Source organism: Branchiostoma lanceolatum, chromosome 18 (genome assembly GCF_035083965.1).
Source record: "Branchiostoma lanceolatum isolate klBraLanc5 chromosome 18, klBraLanc5.hap2, whole genome shotgun sequence".
In the NCBI taxonomy this organism is placed as follows: domain Eukaryota; kingdom Metazoa; phylum Chordata; class Leptocardii; order Amphioxiformes; family Branchiostomatidae; genus Branchiostoma; species Branchiostoma lanceolatum.
In genome coordinates this window covers 7016263-7034194 of record NC_089739.1, presented here as the reverse complement: position 1 = coordinate 7034194, position 17932 = coordinate 7016263, and the positions used below count along the sequence as shown (strand labels likewise).

The window sequence follows — 17932 nt, the reverse complement described above, 5'->3', positions numbered from 1 at the left end:
GGACAGCCGGAATTTTTTAAACATGGCGGCAAACTGATTACATCAGTCCAGCTCTCGTGCCCAGGTTACAACTTACCAAGTCGTCCCGTCCCCATCGTCTGCTACAGGTACGTGATTCCGCTAGAGGGCGTTAATGCTGGTCAAGTGGACCGAATGAAAGTATCTCCGGCCAGGTACAAGTCAAGATGGAGAGCAAATCTCTCACTTCCACTCTGATCTTGGTATGTTCAAGTTGGTTTACAGAGGCTTTGGTCATGGCATTGGGAATGGTATACCAATGAAGGCGATACTTTGCAGAACAGCAATATTTAGATCATTCATTCAATCAGTCAATTCAATGTAGTTATTTTAGACAGAGGTCAAGTATGAAAATATTCAAGGGAAATGTCCAGAGGCATGTTAATCGTTGTTTCTTTTTTATTGCGACATCAACTCAAGTGGAAAACAAGTGATGTAATTCCTTTATATTTTAGTGTAATACTGTGTTGTAATGTCTTCGAATACATCAGTTATTCTTCATAAGTCTGGAGTAGTTGTCATGGCGACACTCAAGGGGCAGGTCACGTGTCTACAACAACAACGACTTCATACATGTAAATAAATATATCTGCACCATAAAGACATCTATTGGTCAGAGCTTGGCTATTGGTCAGTTTAAATGGTCATCGCCCAATCATAGGGTAGTGCATGGCACTGAAATACTGTCGTCCTGCGATGACGTCTCAACCAACGGCGTTGGGCAGGCTGATGTTGCTGACTTCCGGTTTCTCCCGGCCTTTCAGGAAGTAAGTCATCAGTTCACCTTTCCCCTTGACCTTGACAACCCCTCGCTGTTCCAATTTGAATCCGAACTCCTTAAGAAGATGGCTCGTTTCTTCAACAACCTAGGAGAAGAAATGTAAAAAAAAAACTATCTTTTTACTGATCATAAGAACAAGGTCACAGACCACCCGGGGAAAAGATTTAATTGATACACTTTTATATTGACGGTTTTTTATAAGGTTACGTTTAACAATTATTCTCTATAAAACAAAATGATACTGTCTATTTCACACCAAGTCAGGTGGTTTCATACTTGTGAGTACATCAAGTCCGTATGAGTTCCATATTGACATTTCTGGGCTTAGATAATCATAAAGTTTGCAGCCAAATAGGTCTTTTTTTTATACTTTGACCCACCGTGGTGCAGGCTGGTTATCGAGCCGAAAAAAACGATTGCTTCGACCGCAAACGTACCTAAGCCAACAATATCAATACGGAACTCATACAGACTTGATATACGCACAAGTGTTACAGCCCCTTTATATGCTTATATTCCAGTGACGTTCCCTATACGTGTTCCATCTGTACCTGTATCTGTCCAGGCTGTCCCGTGCTCTCCATGCGGCTCGCCACGTTAACCGTGTTCCCCCAGATGTCGTAGTGAGGCTTCCTGGCGCCGATAACACCCGCCACTACGGAGCCTTGGTGGATACCTGCAAACGGAATGATGAGTTACAGATTGATGTCAAACCCGAAAGTTCTGCTGCAGTACTAAAGAAAGCCACTAGGTGACCCATAATCGAATATGTCTTTCGCATTGTCGGTGGCTATCCATATGACGAATATTATGAGCTATGTTGTCCACAAAGCCATCCGCAAACGACACCGAAAACAGACCAATGGTAATGAAAGTGTTTGTTTTATTTAAATCTATCACAATTGTGAAAGGAAGGGCAAAAAAGGTGCATAAGCTGTGAACTGTGTATACTGACGTGTTCATTCACAGATCACTGATAAAAAAAACAGTCTCCAACGGCTAGCTCTGTTAGAGACTTTATATCGAGTTGTTCGATTTGTTAACTATATGATGAATAGATTCTGTTTGTTGAGAAATACAGACTGAATCGCAGGATGTGAAAAACATACACACCTATTCTCAAGAGGAAGTTGTTGAAGGACTGGTAGTTGATGTTCATCAGGGCCTCCTTTAGAGCGAGTGCAAAGTCGGCCAGGTCCGCTAGGTGCTGCAACCTTACCAGCCGGTCTGGGCTCTGTATGGAATTGGATCAAAAGTTAGAATCCCTCCAACACATTTCGGTGTATAGTTTTCTTGGGCCGCACAGGGACACTACAGTAAAGAGCTAGTCCACTGGTAGTGGTGGGTGTTCAACTTCCATACTTTAACTGAGTGCTAAGTAGAGAAAGCAATATATCATTTTCAAAGTCTTTGGTTTTAACCCACGACCTTCAGAATGCAAGACGAACACTCTACCCACTAAGCCATGGCACATATTATGCATAGAGTAAGGTAAGGTAAAGTTTATTGTAGCTTGCATGATTCAAATAAGTACTACCATGTTTTCAGTTCGACGGAAAAGTGAGATGTCACTGCCTGTGTTGGTCTTACTTTGTCCTATCTGTGAGTAAACAGTAATTTTCTTCGGAACTCGTAGAGAAGGAAACTACATTGTTTTCAGTACCAAGGTCAGGCAACAACAACATAATGAATTGTACATTATTTACTTTAGAGGGGTTTTTTGGCCAGATTATGGTGTATACGTTATTTAGGCACTGTTTATTTTACTTAATAATAATTTGTGCCATACAGGTTTTTCTGATGTTTTCTGTTATATAAATAATAGATAAAAACATATATAAGAATATATTCATCTAAAAAAAACACAAATCTTGTCCGATTAACCTACATGTGCCACAGTATCAGGAAAATCAAGAGGCATTGCTGTTGAAGCCCAGAAAACTCGCCAACATAAGGATCAAAAACTGAACTGGCAGAGGAGCTTTTCTCTATCGAGTAGCATCATGATATATATCGCTTTCTCTGACCGGCCTGCCACATCGACTTGATTTACGGTATAAGATTTCGATCTCACGCTCGGTTGTGTATATATTGTTTTTTTGGTTACTTTTTGTTTATTAGCTTATGTTATTTCCTTGTTTATGTTATTGAGTCCGTTTATGTTGTTCTGTACTGGGCACGCCTGCAAAGCAGTGTGGTTAGCACTGAGAGCGTCCTACCCTGTACAAAGAAAACAGAAATAAATAAGTAAATAAATCGAGTAGCATCATAACGTACATGCGCCATGTTGTCGTCAGGGTTGAGTCCCGAGGCCGCCATGTAGCAGCTGCCGATGGTTTTGATCTTGGTGATGCTGCGGAACTTCGGTTTGCTCAGGAGCTATAGGGGGAAACGACAGGAGCGTCATTCTCGGCAACCATAGTCGCTATCCATAGAACTATTCAATTGTAATAGGTGATGAACTATGTTGTGCCGAAGACCAAATAACCTAATCGTAACCAAACATGGCAGTATTCGTTCTAAGAAAATGTGTATCTCAATCCAAACGAGGCTCCAATTTTGACAATCCGACAAAGACCGGTGAATTGTGCACTCTGATCTAATAGCACGCCACCAAACGGAGCAAAAGCGACTGTTGGAATTGTTATAAGGAAAACCAAAGCGTGTGTCCAGAAAACCAAATAGCTGTAATGTACACGCTAATGCAAGAGCCGTCTGATGTCGGCACCAGATTGCACAGTATAGGAAACGACTGATATATTTAAAATCAGACTATCATTATCAGTCGGAATGACGTATAGGGCATCATAACGGTTCAATGTTCATTACCGCGTCGAAGTCGTAGATGATCTCGTTGAGGAATCTCAGGCATTCGATGCCGGAGTTGTTCACGCTCTCTTCCGTGTAGAAGTCGGAGAAATTCGGGATGGAGGCGAACAAGACGCCGACTTCCTCGTAGGACTGGCTGTACAGCTCCTGTGGCAACACGGTTGTTAGTCTAACGGTTAATGATATCGGTGTTTCTACTTGGAATGAAATGGCGGAAAACAATGTAAAAGCACTGAGATAGCAGTATATGTCAATAAGTTGAGAGTATGTCTATTTTCCCATTGTGAACCAACAGGTTCTATGCTACATGGCTACAACATCAATTCATAGAGTAAACGTTTTACACGATATTCAGTACACAATATACAGCAGTCACCAACAAGCTTTAGATCAGTTCTCTGACCCTTCTGAAGTTGAATTGACCCGAAGCCTATGTTGTTTGTGAGTGCTTTATATTCTACGGAAATAGCCTGTGAAACTTAAACTATGTCAATCACCGTAATGGATGAACCTTCATGCGAACAGAGATATACAGTCTCTTGTTTACTGTGGTCTTGCACAGTTTTCTATTTCTGGCCTGTCATACCAAGATATCAGATATCAATAGGTAGTGGAAAAAACACAAGAAGAATATTTTTTAAATAAACTGAAATCACCTCGTCTTTCCGCTTGACCCCGATGAAGTGCGTCGACACGTGAGGAGGAAGGATGTTGTTCACAAGATCCTCGTTTTGTTTCCTGATCTGCCCGACCTCTTCGCGCTGCTTCGTGGTCTAAAAACATTGATTTGATTGAAATTAAACTAACTTTCCACACTGTGCTTTGTAGGGTATTCTACTAACGCAGGGATATAGTGTAGCCGACAGTTATCATATGTATTACTTTCCTACAAAACACACAAGTAGATTTAAATTGAGGAAAAACATCAAGTTCCCTGTACTCACCTCCATCTTCCAGAGGAAGAGAAGCCGAGTTGCACTTTCCATCTGTCAATCAAAAAGCAAGACGGAATAACAATTATATCTTTCTTCATCTATGACATAACATAAGATTTGTTTGCATGGGCAATAATGGTGTATAACAAAAGTACCACGTTGTGGTGTGGTGTACAAAAAGAGCGGCGTGTCATGTACAAGCTTGAGTGTGCCTTGTGAAACCATGTGTGCACCGTGTGCAAGAATGAGTATGCCGTGTGCAAGTATGTGTGTGCCGTGTGCAAACCCTACCTGTCTGCAGATGAGCAGGAGACAGATGGTGATGACGGAGAGACTGACGCAGAGCTGCGCTGTAGGCGGGACGGGATCCGAACTGTCCGTTGAGCTGCAGAACAAAACAAGAGAAGAGTGCACATTTATCAAACTCTATTGCCTTTGAACGAAAACTGTTACAGAATGCACACATAACAGCTTTACCCAACACCCCATATAGACAGTCCATGCAATTGTGGATGTTTATTTAAACCTTTGTTTCTACATGAGAAGCTCAAATCGGCCTGTAGGGCCGGTCATGAGGGAAGAACTAATGGTCAGTCAAAGAGTAACAAAGACACACATTACATCATTGTGGCTTCTGAACTAAAACAGTAGTACAGGGGAAATAAAAGGAAACCTACTTTCCCGTGAAGTTCTGATTGAGACTTCTTGACGTTCCGAGTCCGCCATTTTCCAGAACGAAGCTGACAAGGCACGTGACAGTGGTGATGACGCACATCGTCAGAAACTTGGTCACGTGACTGATGTGCATCTGTGGAGTATCAAAGCGAGCACAAACGTGAGCAAAACTTAGTTGCGAACAATTTTTACCAGGACTACAGATTAACAATTTTTTTTGTCATTCTAGATACACTTATGGTAAACAATACTAGATATTAGTGGGAGCATTCTGGGCCTACCTAATAAAAAAGGTAATACTCTTTAGGCGCCATTTGAAAAATTAGCCATACAGACTCGACCATTATTTGGATGGATGTTCATTGAACTAAACTACTGTTGAAAATGAATAGCAATTACAGACATGATGCAAGTAACAGTGATTGGTCTAACAATTATACGCATGTCTATTTATCTTGATATCTTGATATCAATCCATATGTCTTTCTCTCTCTCTATATATATACATTTACACAAACACGCACACACACGCAAACACACACACACACACACATTTATACATATATACATGTACGTTCATATGTCCATATCATACCTGCATAGTGAGTCCTGAAAGCAGGAGGACTATTGCGAAGACGAAGTACTGTGTGTAGGGACAGCTGAGGTCCAGTCTGTCCAGCGGTGGGGAGATGACCACAGGTCCTGTGACGTCACAGGCCAGCTGAAAAATGTTAAAGGAGATCAGTGAATGATTTCATCATGCTGGTGATTGACTGAAAAACAATTTGAAAGTCCTTTATTCACAACCACATATTTAACAAGAGCCGACGTTTCTATGACCATCTATCATTTTCTTTTGCAGTTCTGATTGGTTCACTTTGCACTGCAGCTGGGTGGAGTCGCTGTTAACAATGTGGCCCCAAACGTTAAGCATTGACACATGCGTTGGTATTGTCATTTACATTTGGAACCGCATCATCTCATTATTGTCGCTCAACAATATTCATGTATGTGACAATACGTTACGTTTAAAGCAGGATTTAATGAGAGCATTCGTCCATGAGTCCATCCTTGTTGGTGCACCCGCCGCCATATTGGTGTCCTGTTTTGCACAGTTTAGTGTTTTCCACATTTTTTACATTTGTCACATTTTAGTGTTTTTCACATTTGACGTAACTCAAGCTTACACCGTAGTTAAACAACAAAGAGTTCAAGTAAAGTTAGTGGACTTTTTTTTCCAAATACCACGAGCGGTGCAAGCTTGTTTGACAATAAAAAAGGAAGCTGAAATTAGCGTTATGCTAATTAACCGGCACTGACCGTGTTGATGAGTATCCCGGCAATCGCCATGGTAACAGCTACGAGTGTCCAGGTGTTCCGTATGTACCTGTTTCCGTCCAGCCAGGTGGACACCCTCACCAACATCACAGGGAAGTTCTGTATAACATAATGGAGAATGTTTTTCCTTCTGCTGTTCACGATATAAAAGACGACTCAAACGACAAATTGGTTTCACGGGTAACGTAGGATCTTGGAAAGACTCTCTCTTAATTATAATTTAACCTTCCCTTATTGCTTTAAAAAGAGCTCAAAGGACTATCATGCCACATGAGTCTCCTTAGTGAAGATATAGACCCATAAACGGAGCATTCATGTCAAAAGTTAGCAAGATTTCAACACTATTCTATCAGTCGTCATTTAAAGATCAAACCAACTGCATTTCGAGATTAATACTACGTACCGTGTGGAAAACGGTGGCTGACGTCACGATCACCATGGAAACGATACCCACCAGACAGATGACGAAGGCGACAACCGCCATGATGGTCCTAGGAGGTCAAAAGAAAAGTGTCAATACACCTGCGATTAGGACGATTACGTTTTCAGGGCAATCCATGTGGTACTTGCGATATAATGTTCATAATCTTCTGGTAAAGGTTTATTTCTTTACCTGACGTTCGTAAAATTTCTGTCATGCTGTGATGTTTAAATTTGTTTACTATCTCTATGTTTGTTAACATCACACTAAAAAACTAGACCCTATGACACTTTGGACACTTTTGACCTTTTTGGTACCCAAAAGTACCACATTTTCCCTCACTCACTATGTCGACGTCATGTATGAAATATGAAGTTGTGTAACATTAAAACAAAATGTCACGTATAAAAAAGTATGTGACATATATTGACATAGAAATGTTAAGCCTTACCGCGCAATAACTGTGATCTGGACCAAGAAACAGAACACCAGGATCACAGCGAAGGCGACCAAGCAGACCGCGGACTGCTTTTCTCGTTCCTTCCCGAACTTCCTCTCCAGTTCCACGTCCTTGAATCTCAAGGTCACGGGGTTGACCTTCCCGTCAATCCTACGGGCGACAAGAAACATTTATTTTTAACACCGGACTTACTAGCAATTTAATTAAAACTTTTGCACATGTTACAGTGTGCACCTGTTCAATAGTCCTAGGGTGCACGCGACACAAACGAAATACGTGCCTGCGTTCCGTGTGCAAATCAGAAACACAGTCTTTCTCTCTTTTCACAATTTACACACGGCCCATCATCTACACACCGCCCGCATTTTGCACACGGCGCACACATCATAGAGCGCCACTCTCTCGCTTTGCACACGGCTATTACTTTGCACACGACACATGCATCACAGAGTACCACTCTTACGCATTGCACACGGTCTCGATCCTTTGCACACCACCCGTATCTAAACGGCACACGCATCACAGAACGAGGCTCTTACGCTTTGTAATCCTGCTCCTCCAGTGTTTTTCTGACCAGGTTGTTGATCTCTTGCTCGTTTCGGAGTGCCCGGATGGCCAGACGCTGGAAGCACAGCCTCGCTGTCGGCTTCTTTCCGTCGTCCTGCAAAAATGTATCATTACTTCATTTAATATTTTTACATTGAAATAAAAACACATCGGTCACTAAACTCTCTGATCTGCTATTTGGATAATCTCCAAGCAGATCTCCACGGAGCAGCGGACGGTATCAAATTTGCCAGACAATATCCAATTGGCGCCAATTAGATCATATGGCCTTTGAATTGGCCAGCAGCATTTGGCCAAACTATGTCGATTATTTTGGGTTTCTTTTGTGGCTATTTTGTGGCAATCAATGTAAGAATGCTGTGAATGATGTACGGAAAAGTTGCATCGTTTGCAGACGAGCCAATACAAAGTCATTAGTCAACTACGAGTACCAACTGCACATGCGCACTGTACCAACAGAATATGCGCACTGACAGTACCAAAAGCACATGTGCATTGCATTAACAGCACATGCGCACTGTACCAACAGCACATGCGCACTGTACCAACAGGACATACGCACTGCCCACATGCTTGACAGGACACGTTTCTCCGTTCTACCTGACCTACCACTTTCTTGACGCCGCCATTTTTGATCACTATGCTACTCCAGGCGGACTTCCTCGGAAAAGGAGGCGCCAGATCCTGGTTCAGCCATGAGTGAAGACAGAACAAAGCAATAGAAAAGTGAGAGTGAGTGAGTTAGTTGGACACATGACACCTACAGCGGCAGCTCAAAGAGAACCAGTCAAAATCACATTGAGGAAGGTGACAGAGGGTCACCGAAACGTCGGTGTGAATAAAACACTTGATTATATAGAAAGAAGTTGCTATCCAATCTGTATACCAAAGCTCGAATTTTAAGTGAATATACAATTATTCCCACGCAGCACTTCGCATAAAGCACTAGAAGATAGATCTGTTCGTACCCTTTTCTCTGTTCTCCGTTTGATGAGGAATGTTTTGATGCCACGTGACTTGAGGTAATCGTTCCGGGAGGCGCCGTTCCCTTGCTCGAGCTCGAACTCTCCGTTCAGACAGTCGTGCGTCGCCTTGGAGATGTGGACTCTCCTACAGTAGGAGAAACAAATGTGTGTTCGGTTGATATTCATCAATAAAATATGGGTCAGTTCTAGTATACATATTTGACAACTTCACCCCTCATGCAAAGGTCACATTTCCAAAACCGGGGCCAAACTGGGAAGTTTGCGGGAACGTATGTTATTAAAGACAACAGAACGTTAAAAAATCAATCATGAGCATAATTTGTGTATCTTTTTTTACACTAAGTTTTGTTTTTCGTTCCCCCAAACAGCCCGCCCCGGCCCCAGTTTAGAAATGTAACCAAAGCATTACCCATACTGCTTTGTGACCCTCCCAGTTCTACAGATAACAGCTCTACTTGATCTTATTTTATTATGTTTCGTTATTAGTACATAATGTCAAGGTGTTTTTTTAAACTTTTGTTATTATGTTTATTTCATCTAGTTATTTTATGTTATCTAATTTTATGTAACAAATTTGTTTGGGGTCCCCCCACCCCAGGGCTCTTTGAAAACCGCCTGCTGGCGACAAGATTTCCTCTGGTGAAATAAAAATAGACAAACAAACAACCAAACAAAGATAGCAGCAATGAGGATGTATGGCACACCCTGCTTTTCGTGTATCCCTCCCTTGGGGTGAAATAAAAGAAAACAGTAGAAAGATTGCTACTAACAGCAGACTTTCAGCACCAAGGACAGGCGTTGGTAGGAATTACCGCATTTGTCCTGTCACAAATATGCAAATGAGCATAGGCTGGATATGCTTGAATATGCACCAAGAAAGACAGAATCTAAGCATTAATTGTGGAAGGAGAAGGTCGCGTCATGCAGCAAACGTCTCATTCGCCCTTGACATCATTACGGGTCATTTTAGACAGTTTGTCTCCACTATAAAGCAGCTTATAGTATTAACAGCTAACAACAAAAATTACAGGCTGAGCATAGTGCTAATCATCGATGCTGAATAAATCATTAGAATTAAATGATTACGCGGCGGATTGAGGACATCAATATGAAGGGCGAAAACTACGAATTACAAAAAAAAGCCACGGAAGTAACTTTTTTATCACTTCATTCTATTCATCTCACCAGGAAGTACTTATCACCGGCAGGCGCTTTTTAAAGGGAAGACCATTGGAGAAGACCCCAACATAAAACAACAAAACATAACATCATATGATCACAATGAGAAAGAAGCCGACTAAAGCAAATACGTTCATAGATAAAAAGTGTGTGTGTGTGTGTGTGTGTGTGTGTGTGTGTGTGTGTGTGTGTGTGTGTGTGTGTGTGTGTGTGTGTGTGTGTGTGTGTAAAGAACCTACCCAGGCATCCCGCCGGACTCCATCTGGTTTGCAAGAGTGACATCTGTCGACCAGACGTCGAACTGCCACCGCTTCTGGCCCAGCACTCCCGCCAGAACCGCCCCCGTGTGGATCCCAACGCGCATGTCCACCGGAGATCTTGTCTTTTCTCGCACTTGCCTATGAGCACAGCAGATGTCGACCACGTACAGTTATAGCAAGTATAGATGTATAATATCATTGGCAATGTTTGTGCTACCGTTTTGATACCCACATTCGCACGAATGCATTGCAAATACCATAACTACATTTAGGGAGTCCATAGATGTTTTCACAACTTTAGAAGAACTTGTTCTGTGTAAGTTTTCTTTCACTTGGTAATATCAATCCTTCAAATGTAAGACAATCATTTGTATCTCTCCTACATTACTCGCAGCATCAATCATGCTAAACCAATGAACTACATCGTAAACCATGCACGTAGGTCCGATAGCGACAATCATATTTAGCCCCTACAGCTATAATGACGCAGTGACACCATAGCGTCTACCATATCCACGATATAGAGTTCACTGCATCAAACTTAAGCCACGTACATACTGGCACCATAGGATAGTGTTACCATGCTTGCGGTATAGAGTTCACCACCGTACTTACGCTATGGCGTCTACCATGTCCAGCCCCATGTTTATGGAGCAGACGGCGTGGTCCTTTCTCGGCACAGGCACGCCGCAGATGCAGTAGTAACAGTCGCCCAGGATCTTTATACGCAGCTGGTTGTTGATCTGTGTTTGCATTGTAGCGGGACACAAATTGTGGACATTCATAAGACACGTCATAATAGCAAGAATACAAACAGACTCCCTCAAATGAAACCAAAAACAAACGCCAGGAAATTTCGAAAAAGGCATTCTGTAATAGTTTGTATGTAATCTGTATGTACATGTATTTGATGTTTTTTGTCCAGGAGCTAGCTACAAACAAAGAAAGTATCCAAGTGACAGAGGTTTGACATCTATTGTCACGCCTAAACAATATGGCCATTCGTGATACAGCTGTCATAGTCCCTCACATGTTATGGGACTAGAAAGTACTTTTATTCCAAAGACGACGCACTGACAGTCACATGCCTAAGTCATTTTCCATAATAAGGCTCAAAAGACAGTCTGACTCTGAAATATTGGTTAGTCCTATCGTCTTTGCATTGGAATAAAATTAAAACTGTCTAAACTTTGTGTCATCAGTCCAAAATTTATCCTAATTCGACAATCCCATATCATGACACACAACGTTTCGACTTTATGTGATTGGAGCTTTACTTACGTCGGCGAGTTTGTCGAAGCTGGCGAACAGCTCGTTGAGGATCTTGACGAGTTCCTGCGCGGACACGGTGGTGGAGATGGCCGTGAAGCCCACGATGTCGGCAAACAGGATGCTGGGGACGAGATCAAACAGTTAGGATACGTTGATGAAGGTTGGACATCGATGAGATAAGATACGCAAGTGAACAGTTACCTAGGCAACTGGATAGACTTTGGAAACAGTCAGATGTTTCAGGTAGCATCCACTACCTTTCGGCAGTGACTCAACAAGATTTGATTGCCACAATGTCGGCAAACAGGATGCTGGGACCGACAACAAGCCGTTAGGATGTACCTAAGATGTAAGAATGCCTACCTTCTTTCCTTAACAACTATGTACAGTAACTGACAAAAGGTAGTGGATGCTACCTGATATGTCTGACCGTTTCCAAAATCTATCCAGTTGCTCAAGTAATTGTTTTCTTATTACATGGATGTCTAATTTTCATCGATCATTACGGTAAGGTTTGCCTAAGCTCAGTGAGGGATCAGTCACTGACGAAAGGTACGTAGTGGATGCTACCTGAAACGTCTGACCCGTATAAAACACCAGTTTTGTACGTGAGATGGTCTTCTACCTGACGTTTTCGTGCCGTTTGATGTACATCTGTTGGAACTGCCTGTCCTCGGTGTCCTTCCTGCTCATCCCCCTCCGCATGTCCTCCGCCACGTGACGCGGCAAGATGGACATCAGCAGCTGCTCCTGCAGTACACGAGAAAATCGCTAGGCTTTAGAATTTGCGGTCTTCTGGAAAGCCTACCACATCTTGAGCCTAACTCATTGTCCTTGTATTTTCTATGACAAAAGAATGATAAAAAAGCCATTTTCTGTCCAGCATTCAAAAACACACACATATACACACACACGCGCGTGCGCGCGCGCACACACACACACACACAAGGTGCAGATGATAGTCTTTCAGCACCAAGGACGGGTACAGTGTAGGTAACTGTTGATTAAAAAGAATCGTAAATGGAGACAAAAGAAAAGAGTACGAAATGTTGTACATCTGCTTGAAGACTAGGTTTATAGTACCTGGTGCTGCGTCTGTTCCTGGAGATGAACTTTGACCTCCAGGGACGACCTGGTGTCCAGGAACGACTTCCGGTACTTCCGGTCTACCAACAGGTAGAAGATCATGCCCAGTGCCCCGGCGCATGCGTAGAGAAGGCCGTTGCTGACAAGCTGTGGAGAAGCGAATTTTGATTTTGAAAATTAGAAAAATATATAGATTATATATTGATTATAACCAAGCAACATTCTCCTAAGCAGAGCCTCACCCACGGCATGTACAATAAAACTTGGGGAGGCTCTGCTGAACCGGGCTGAGGTTTCCACCTTTAATTGGAGGCGCGGCCCCTAGCAAACTGTCAGCCAATCAGAGAATCGCCTAAAAGTTTTGTCTGATTGGTTGACAGCTGATTAGAGGCCACGTCCACAAAAATTGAAACTTCTGCGCTTTTTATGTTTAGGTCCCAATTGGAAAAAGGGGTCGAACCTGGTAGTTGACGGGCTATTTTTTTGCGCTTTCGGACGTGACCCCTACAAGGCCCCGTGGGACGCCCTGCGGCTACCGGGCTATTTTGGGGCCCGGCCGGGACTCGACCCTGAATCATATCAACTCGAACTTAATTAAAATCAACGCGGGACCCGGTAACAAATAGACGCCGCGAGCTAATCGTGCGAACACCGGGAGGTACCCCCCCCCCCCCCCCATGCGCGGCAGTCCACCGGGACAAATTTGTGGCTTCGGGGTCCGGCCGGGACTACACGCACCCCCTACGGGCACCAGCACAATTGGACGCAATTTGCAGAGCCCCCAAAGGTAAATTGTAAGGCCAAGGGCCAAGGGCAAGGCTCTGCGTAGGAAAAAGCCGCACAAACGTCAAGAATCTTTGTACACAGATATACTAGCCGCACTCACGGAGGCTTTACACGTCATTAAACCTGCGGCGTCGTTTTCAAGGATTTCAAGGATGAAACCGCATTGAATGAGATCTAAAGGTGTCATTGACGCTGGCTTCATCCCTGTGAAATATAACCTTGGCTGCGGTCTCACAAATCCGTGTCTTTCAAATCAAAGCTGACGCACCGACACCGCCTGGGGAATGCTTTGGGAGTGATTGGGAAAAGTACAACTTCAGAAAATCCCGTCAAAGCCTTGCCGCTAGTACAATAGGCTTTCAGGCTGAAATGGCTTAGTGAGTGATATAGATACGTTTCTTAAAACGTAAAACGTTTGTTCACGATCAAAGCAGTGCTAGTTTGCTGTCATCAATTTCGTGACACCGACTTGAGAGAGTACTATTTGAAAACCGCTTTAGTAATCAAATAAAAGGCTGCCAAGCCTGCATAAAAAGAATTAGCATAACATCGACTAGGAGCTTACTGCAACATAGGTTACCGCAAAAATAGTCTTTGTAACACAGTTAGTGACATGCTTGCCTTCATACTATGCCGTTGCTAGGAAACAAGTTAATAGCATCATAACCCTCAGTGCAAGATAAGAAATGTAAAATCTGATTTCCGGTTGATATTCTATGTATTTTTATTCATGCTTGGCTTGATGTTATGCCGTTGCTAGGAAACACGTCAATGATATCATAACCCTCAATATAAGGTATGGAAAGTAAAATATGATTCTGGCGAAGGGTCAAACAATTTCCTGTTGGATAATTGATTGAACTTCATGAAACAAAAATACATGGAAAATATTTAGGCTGCATTAGGAGGCTCCTTTTTTTAGAAATGTTTTGTAGAGGGCACAGACAATCATCTAGCGAAATTGCTATTCTAGGAATGTTATTTGAATGTGTTTTTACTGCTTTGTTGACTACAAAAAAGAGCAGGAAAAATAACACGATCGGACTAGGGACATCTACTGCATACTAGGCCATATATACACTAGATTCTTTGGGTTGCTGACAAAATCGACAGAAAAATTTAATTTGCCAAATAGGGTGGTTAATATGCCATACGAGTTAGACGGACAAAACTGTGTCTTTAGCAACCATATCTTCAAGTTTATTCAGTTGTCACCACGGACAGGTTTGTCTGTATTCTACATGTTAGCTTTGCAGGGTCTGTGCTAGCGGGTGACGGATGTGACAGAATTGGAGTGCGACTTGGCGACACGAGAAAACGTGCTTGTCATATATTCATATCTACTAGTCTGTGGGGAGCAGTTCTATACAAGGCTTAGGAACAAAATGTTGTGTTCCGGCTACCTGACCGACCCTAGCAAAAACCTGTCAACCCTAGCATATGTGGGGGGGTTGACCGCTGACAAGGGACATGGACTTTTCGATATTGTTGATCTGAGTGATGAAGACGTTGTAGAAATGTAGAAATATAGATGTTCACCTCCTTTCTGTTGCAACAGAAAATTGTGCTTGTCCAATGCATATCCGTATGATTACCTTTGCCGAGAAGGTTATGTTTTACACCGCGCGTGTGTCTGTCTGCTTGTCTGTGAACACGATAACTCGAGAATGCCTGGATGGATTGTCTTCATATTTGGTAGGTGGATAGGTGTTTGTGGGACCTTGTTGAAACATTATGTTAAAAATGCCAGTGTCCTGACGTATTTAAAGTTCAGATTGTTAAACTTTATTTTTGGATCACTTTGCCAGAAATTTAAAAAAAAGATAGAATCCCTACCTACCGAACCTATTTTTTCCAGGACCGTAATCGGGAAATCAAGCATTTATCTTCAATTTTCCTGGCCTTACATGCATCCAATTTCCTACTCGGTGGGAAATGGTTCTTTAACCAGAACTCCTGGTGCGGACGGATGGACTGGACCAATGATTGGACTGGGTGAAGGACGGGCGATATCATAGGGGACTGTACGTTTTGTACGTTTTGGGATGTTTTACGCTGTCGGGCTGCACATTTCTATGTGTAGGTCGCGTTGTGTGTGTTCTAGCAGATTAGACGCACAAGGGTAGGGCGAAATGAATTCGAAGATTCTACCTTTTAAAATCAATGAACTTACAAAAAGAAATTAGGAAATTTGTACATCTAAATATTGTATTGTTTATGTTTGGATATGGTATATGGCATCCATTGCTTCATGCTATGGAAACAATTGTGGAACTAACTACAAGCCAATTGGAAGCTGCCATGTACCTATTCTGATCGTTTTGCAAAACAGAAAAATATTTCAATATTGGGCAGAGTCTATACAAAAAGAAAACGTGTGTATAATGTGGCTGCTGCGTAATAGAATCACATCGAACCTCGTCATTGCAGATCTAACGGACCTGTTTGATCCTGTTTGATTGAAATTGCATTCCAGTCTTCCTCAAAACACGTCTGATTACCTACCAACGGCCCCTTTATTCGTAAGTCATAAATGCAAAAACAAAACGCCTGTTGCATTTTTCAGTTGCAGTAGTATTCTTTTTACTAAACACCGTGCATGCATAGCTGACAAGCCTATCTTATTAAATTAAAATTGCAATGTTATCTTCCTGGAAGAATGTAAGTCTTCCTGGAAAAGAGGACATGCCAGCTCATCTATTGGCGAGAAAATGGAAAAAATGTCTACTGAAAAAAGCAGGAATTTGTTTGATCCGCTACAACGTGGCACTTAAGTTCATAAGCCGCAGTGGGTGCATATCTGACAAACCTATGATGCTGCCTAGCTATCTTATAAAAATGTCAGTGTTCTTCCTTTCTAGCTCATCTATCCAGGCTGTATACGAATAAAGGCAAGAACTTGTCTGGCCCAATATTACGTGGCAGTCACATGTCTATCATATAGAATTGCAGTGTTATCTTACTTGAAAACAGAACCTTCTAGCTTATCTATACGTGCCTTTCTAGTGGCGAGAAAATGAAGAAAAAATTATGGTCAGAAGTTGAAAACTATTTCCTTTTTGAATATGGATATGCACTGTCATTAACCACACAAGATGTAATCTTAGGATACCACCTTTCCAATGTAAAACAATTTCAATACATTAATGAACTAATACTGCTGGGGAAAAACACAATTTAATGTGGACATAGTAAAATTGTTTAATTCCGAATGCTTATTAAGAAAAATTTGGATGATTGTATGTCCACATCACAGCGCACATTATTGACAGTCACTGCTTGTACTTTGTATTTTTGTACAGAATGGCAATAAAGTTTTATTTAAAAAAAAGAAGAAAAAATAGTCTGCGAATAAAAGGGAATTTAGTCTGATACATTATTGCATGGCAGCAAAAGTATATCTTATCAACAATGCAGTGTTGGGTCCCCGGCAACATGACATTGACATTTGATATTTACGTCTTCAATGGAGCAAATTCATGTTTGTACTTAGTCTAAGCATGCCAAGTGCATGGAGCAGCCATTTGTGTCTCTCGCCATTGTGTTTGAAGAATACAGGATTATTGGTAGCCGGGTTTATATAAGAGCGTGATCAGTCCCCGGCTACATTTATAGCAACAGACAAAAAAGGTGTGGGGTTCCTGTAGCTTTTATCTAGCTCTATGGTAAACCTCATAGTATCTTCTTTATGTGTAGCCGTACTTTAATATCTTATCTGTTGTTGTTATTTCAAACATACCTTGAAGGGTAACTTGTACTTGGTAAACTGTCTCAAACAGGCCTCCATCGATTATCCAGGGTTTATATGGTTTTACTGGGGTCTTTAACCCCAAAAGGTAATACCAGACTAATTATGTTCGGATATTGCTGTGGCTTGAAGGGTAGCACTATCATCAGTTTCTATATCTATGTAGCCAGTATAACCAATTCGGCGTATAACGCACCAGACTGGGTTTCATCGTTTGAAATGTGCGCCAAACGCTTTACAACAAAGCGATGAATGGTTAGATATCAGTTCTTACTGCAAATTCGTTTATTTTCGCGGGGAATCAATTCTACGGTAGGAGTGGATAGGAGGTTTTCGTGGTGTTTTAAATTCACGGTCGGAAACAATATTGTAGCACAGAAAAAGGTATAACAGGTGTCATAAACCGCGAAAATAAATCACCGTGCATATTCCAACATTTATATTGATAAAAGTGGGATGTCCCTTACTGTACCTCAACTGGTAGCAGCCTCATAGTTGAGGTTCTGGTACCAATTACTTGGGAAGTGGTAGACCCCGGTGCATATCCTGGGAACCTGCACAAGTCTTTCGATAGGGGCGTAAAATGGGGGT

General features: G+C 42.1%; 1 protein-coding gene across 5 annotated transcripts in view; it reads right to left on the bottom strand.

The window, feature by feature from the left end:
* Window positions 1–403: 403 nt before the first annotated feature.
* The window catches only part of LOC136424206 (adenylate cyclase type 3-like), a 31606-nt gene continuing 14077 nt past the window's right edge, over window positions 404–17932 (bottom strand). For 4 of the 5 annotated variants that reach the window (XM_066412723.1, XM_066412724.1, XM_066412722.1 and 1 more), the window contains 21 exons: window positions 12805–12954; window positions 12347–12471; window positions 11731–11842; window positions 11065–11192; window positions 10429–10587; window positions 8993–9134; window positions 8634–8708; window positions 7997–8118; window positions 7449–7607; window positions 6980–7067; window positions 6559–6675; window positions 5834–5959; window positions 5241–5371; window positions 4855–4948; window positions 4573–4614; window positions 4285–4401; window positions 3629–3775; window positions 3077–3178; window positions 1913–2033; window positions 1351–1475; window positions 404–884 (listed from right to left, as the gene is read on the bottom strand). In XM_066412723.1, coding sequence (XP_066268820.1) covers window positions 723–884; window positions 1351–1475; window positions 1913–2033; window positions 3077–3178; window positions 3629–3775; window positions 4285–4401; window positions 4573–4614; window positions 4855–4948; window positions 5241–5371; window positions 5834–5959; window positions 6559–6675; window positions 6980–7067; window positions 7449–7607; window positions 7997–8118; window positions 8634–8708; window positions 8993–9134; window positions 10429–10587; window positions 11065–11192; window positions 11731–11842; window positions 12347–12471; window positions 12805–12954 — 2544 coding nt within the window. In that variant the 3' untranslated portion in view covers window positions 404–722. The remainder of the gene's footprint in view (window positions 885–1350; window positions 1476–1912; window positions 2034–3076; window positions 3179–3628; window positions 3776–4284; window positions 4402–4572; window positions 4615–4854; window positions 4949–5240; window positions 5372–5833; window positions 5960–6558; window positions 6676–6979; window positions 7068–7448; window positions 7608–7996; window positions 8119–8633; window positions 8709–8992; window positions 9135–10428; window positions 10588–11064; window positions 11193–11730; window positions 11843–12346; window positions 12472–12804; window positions 12955–17932) is intronic. The other variant, XM_066412727.1, reaches the window with a different exon arrangement.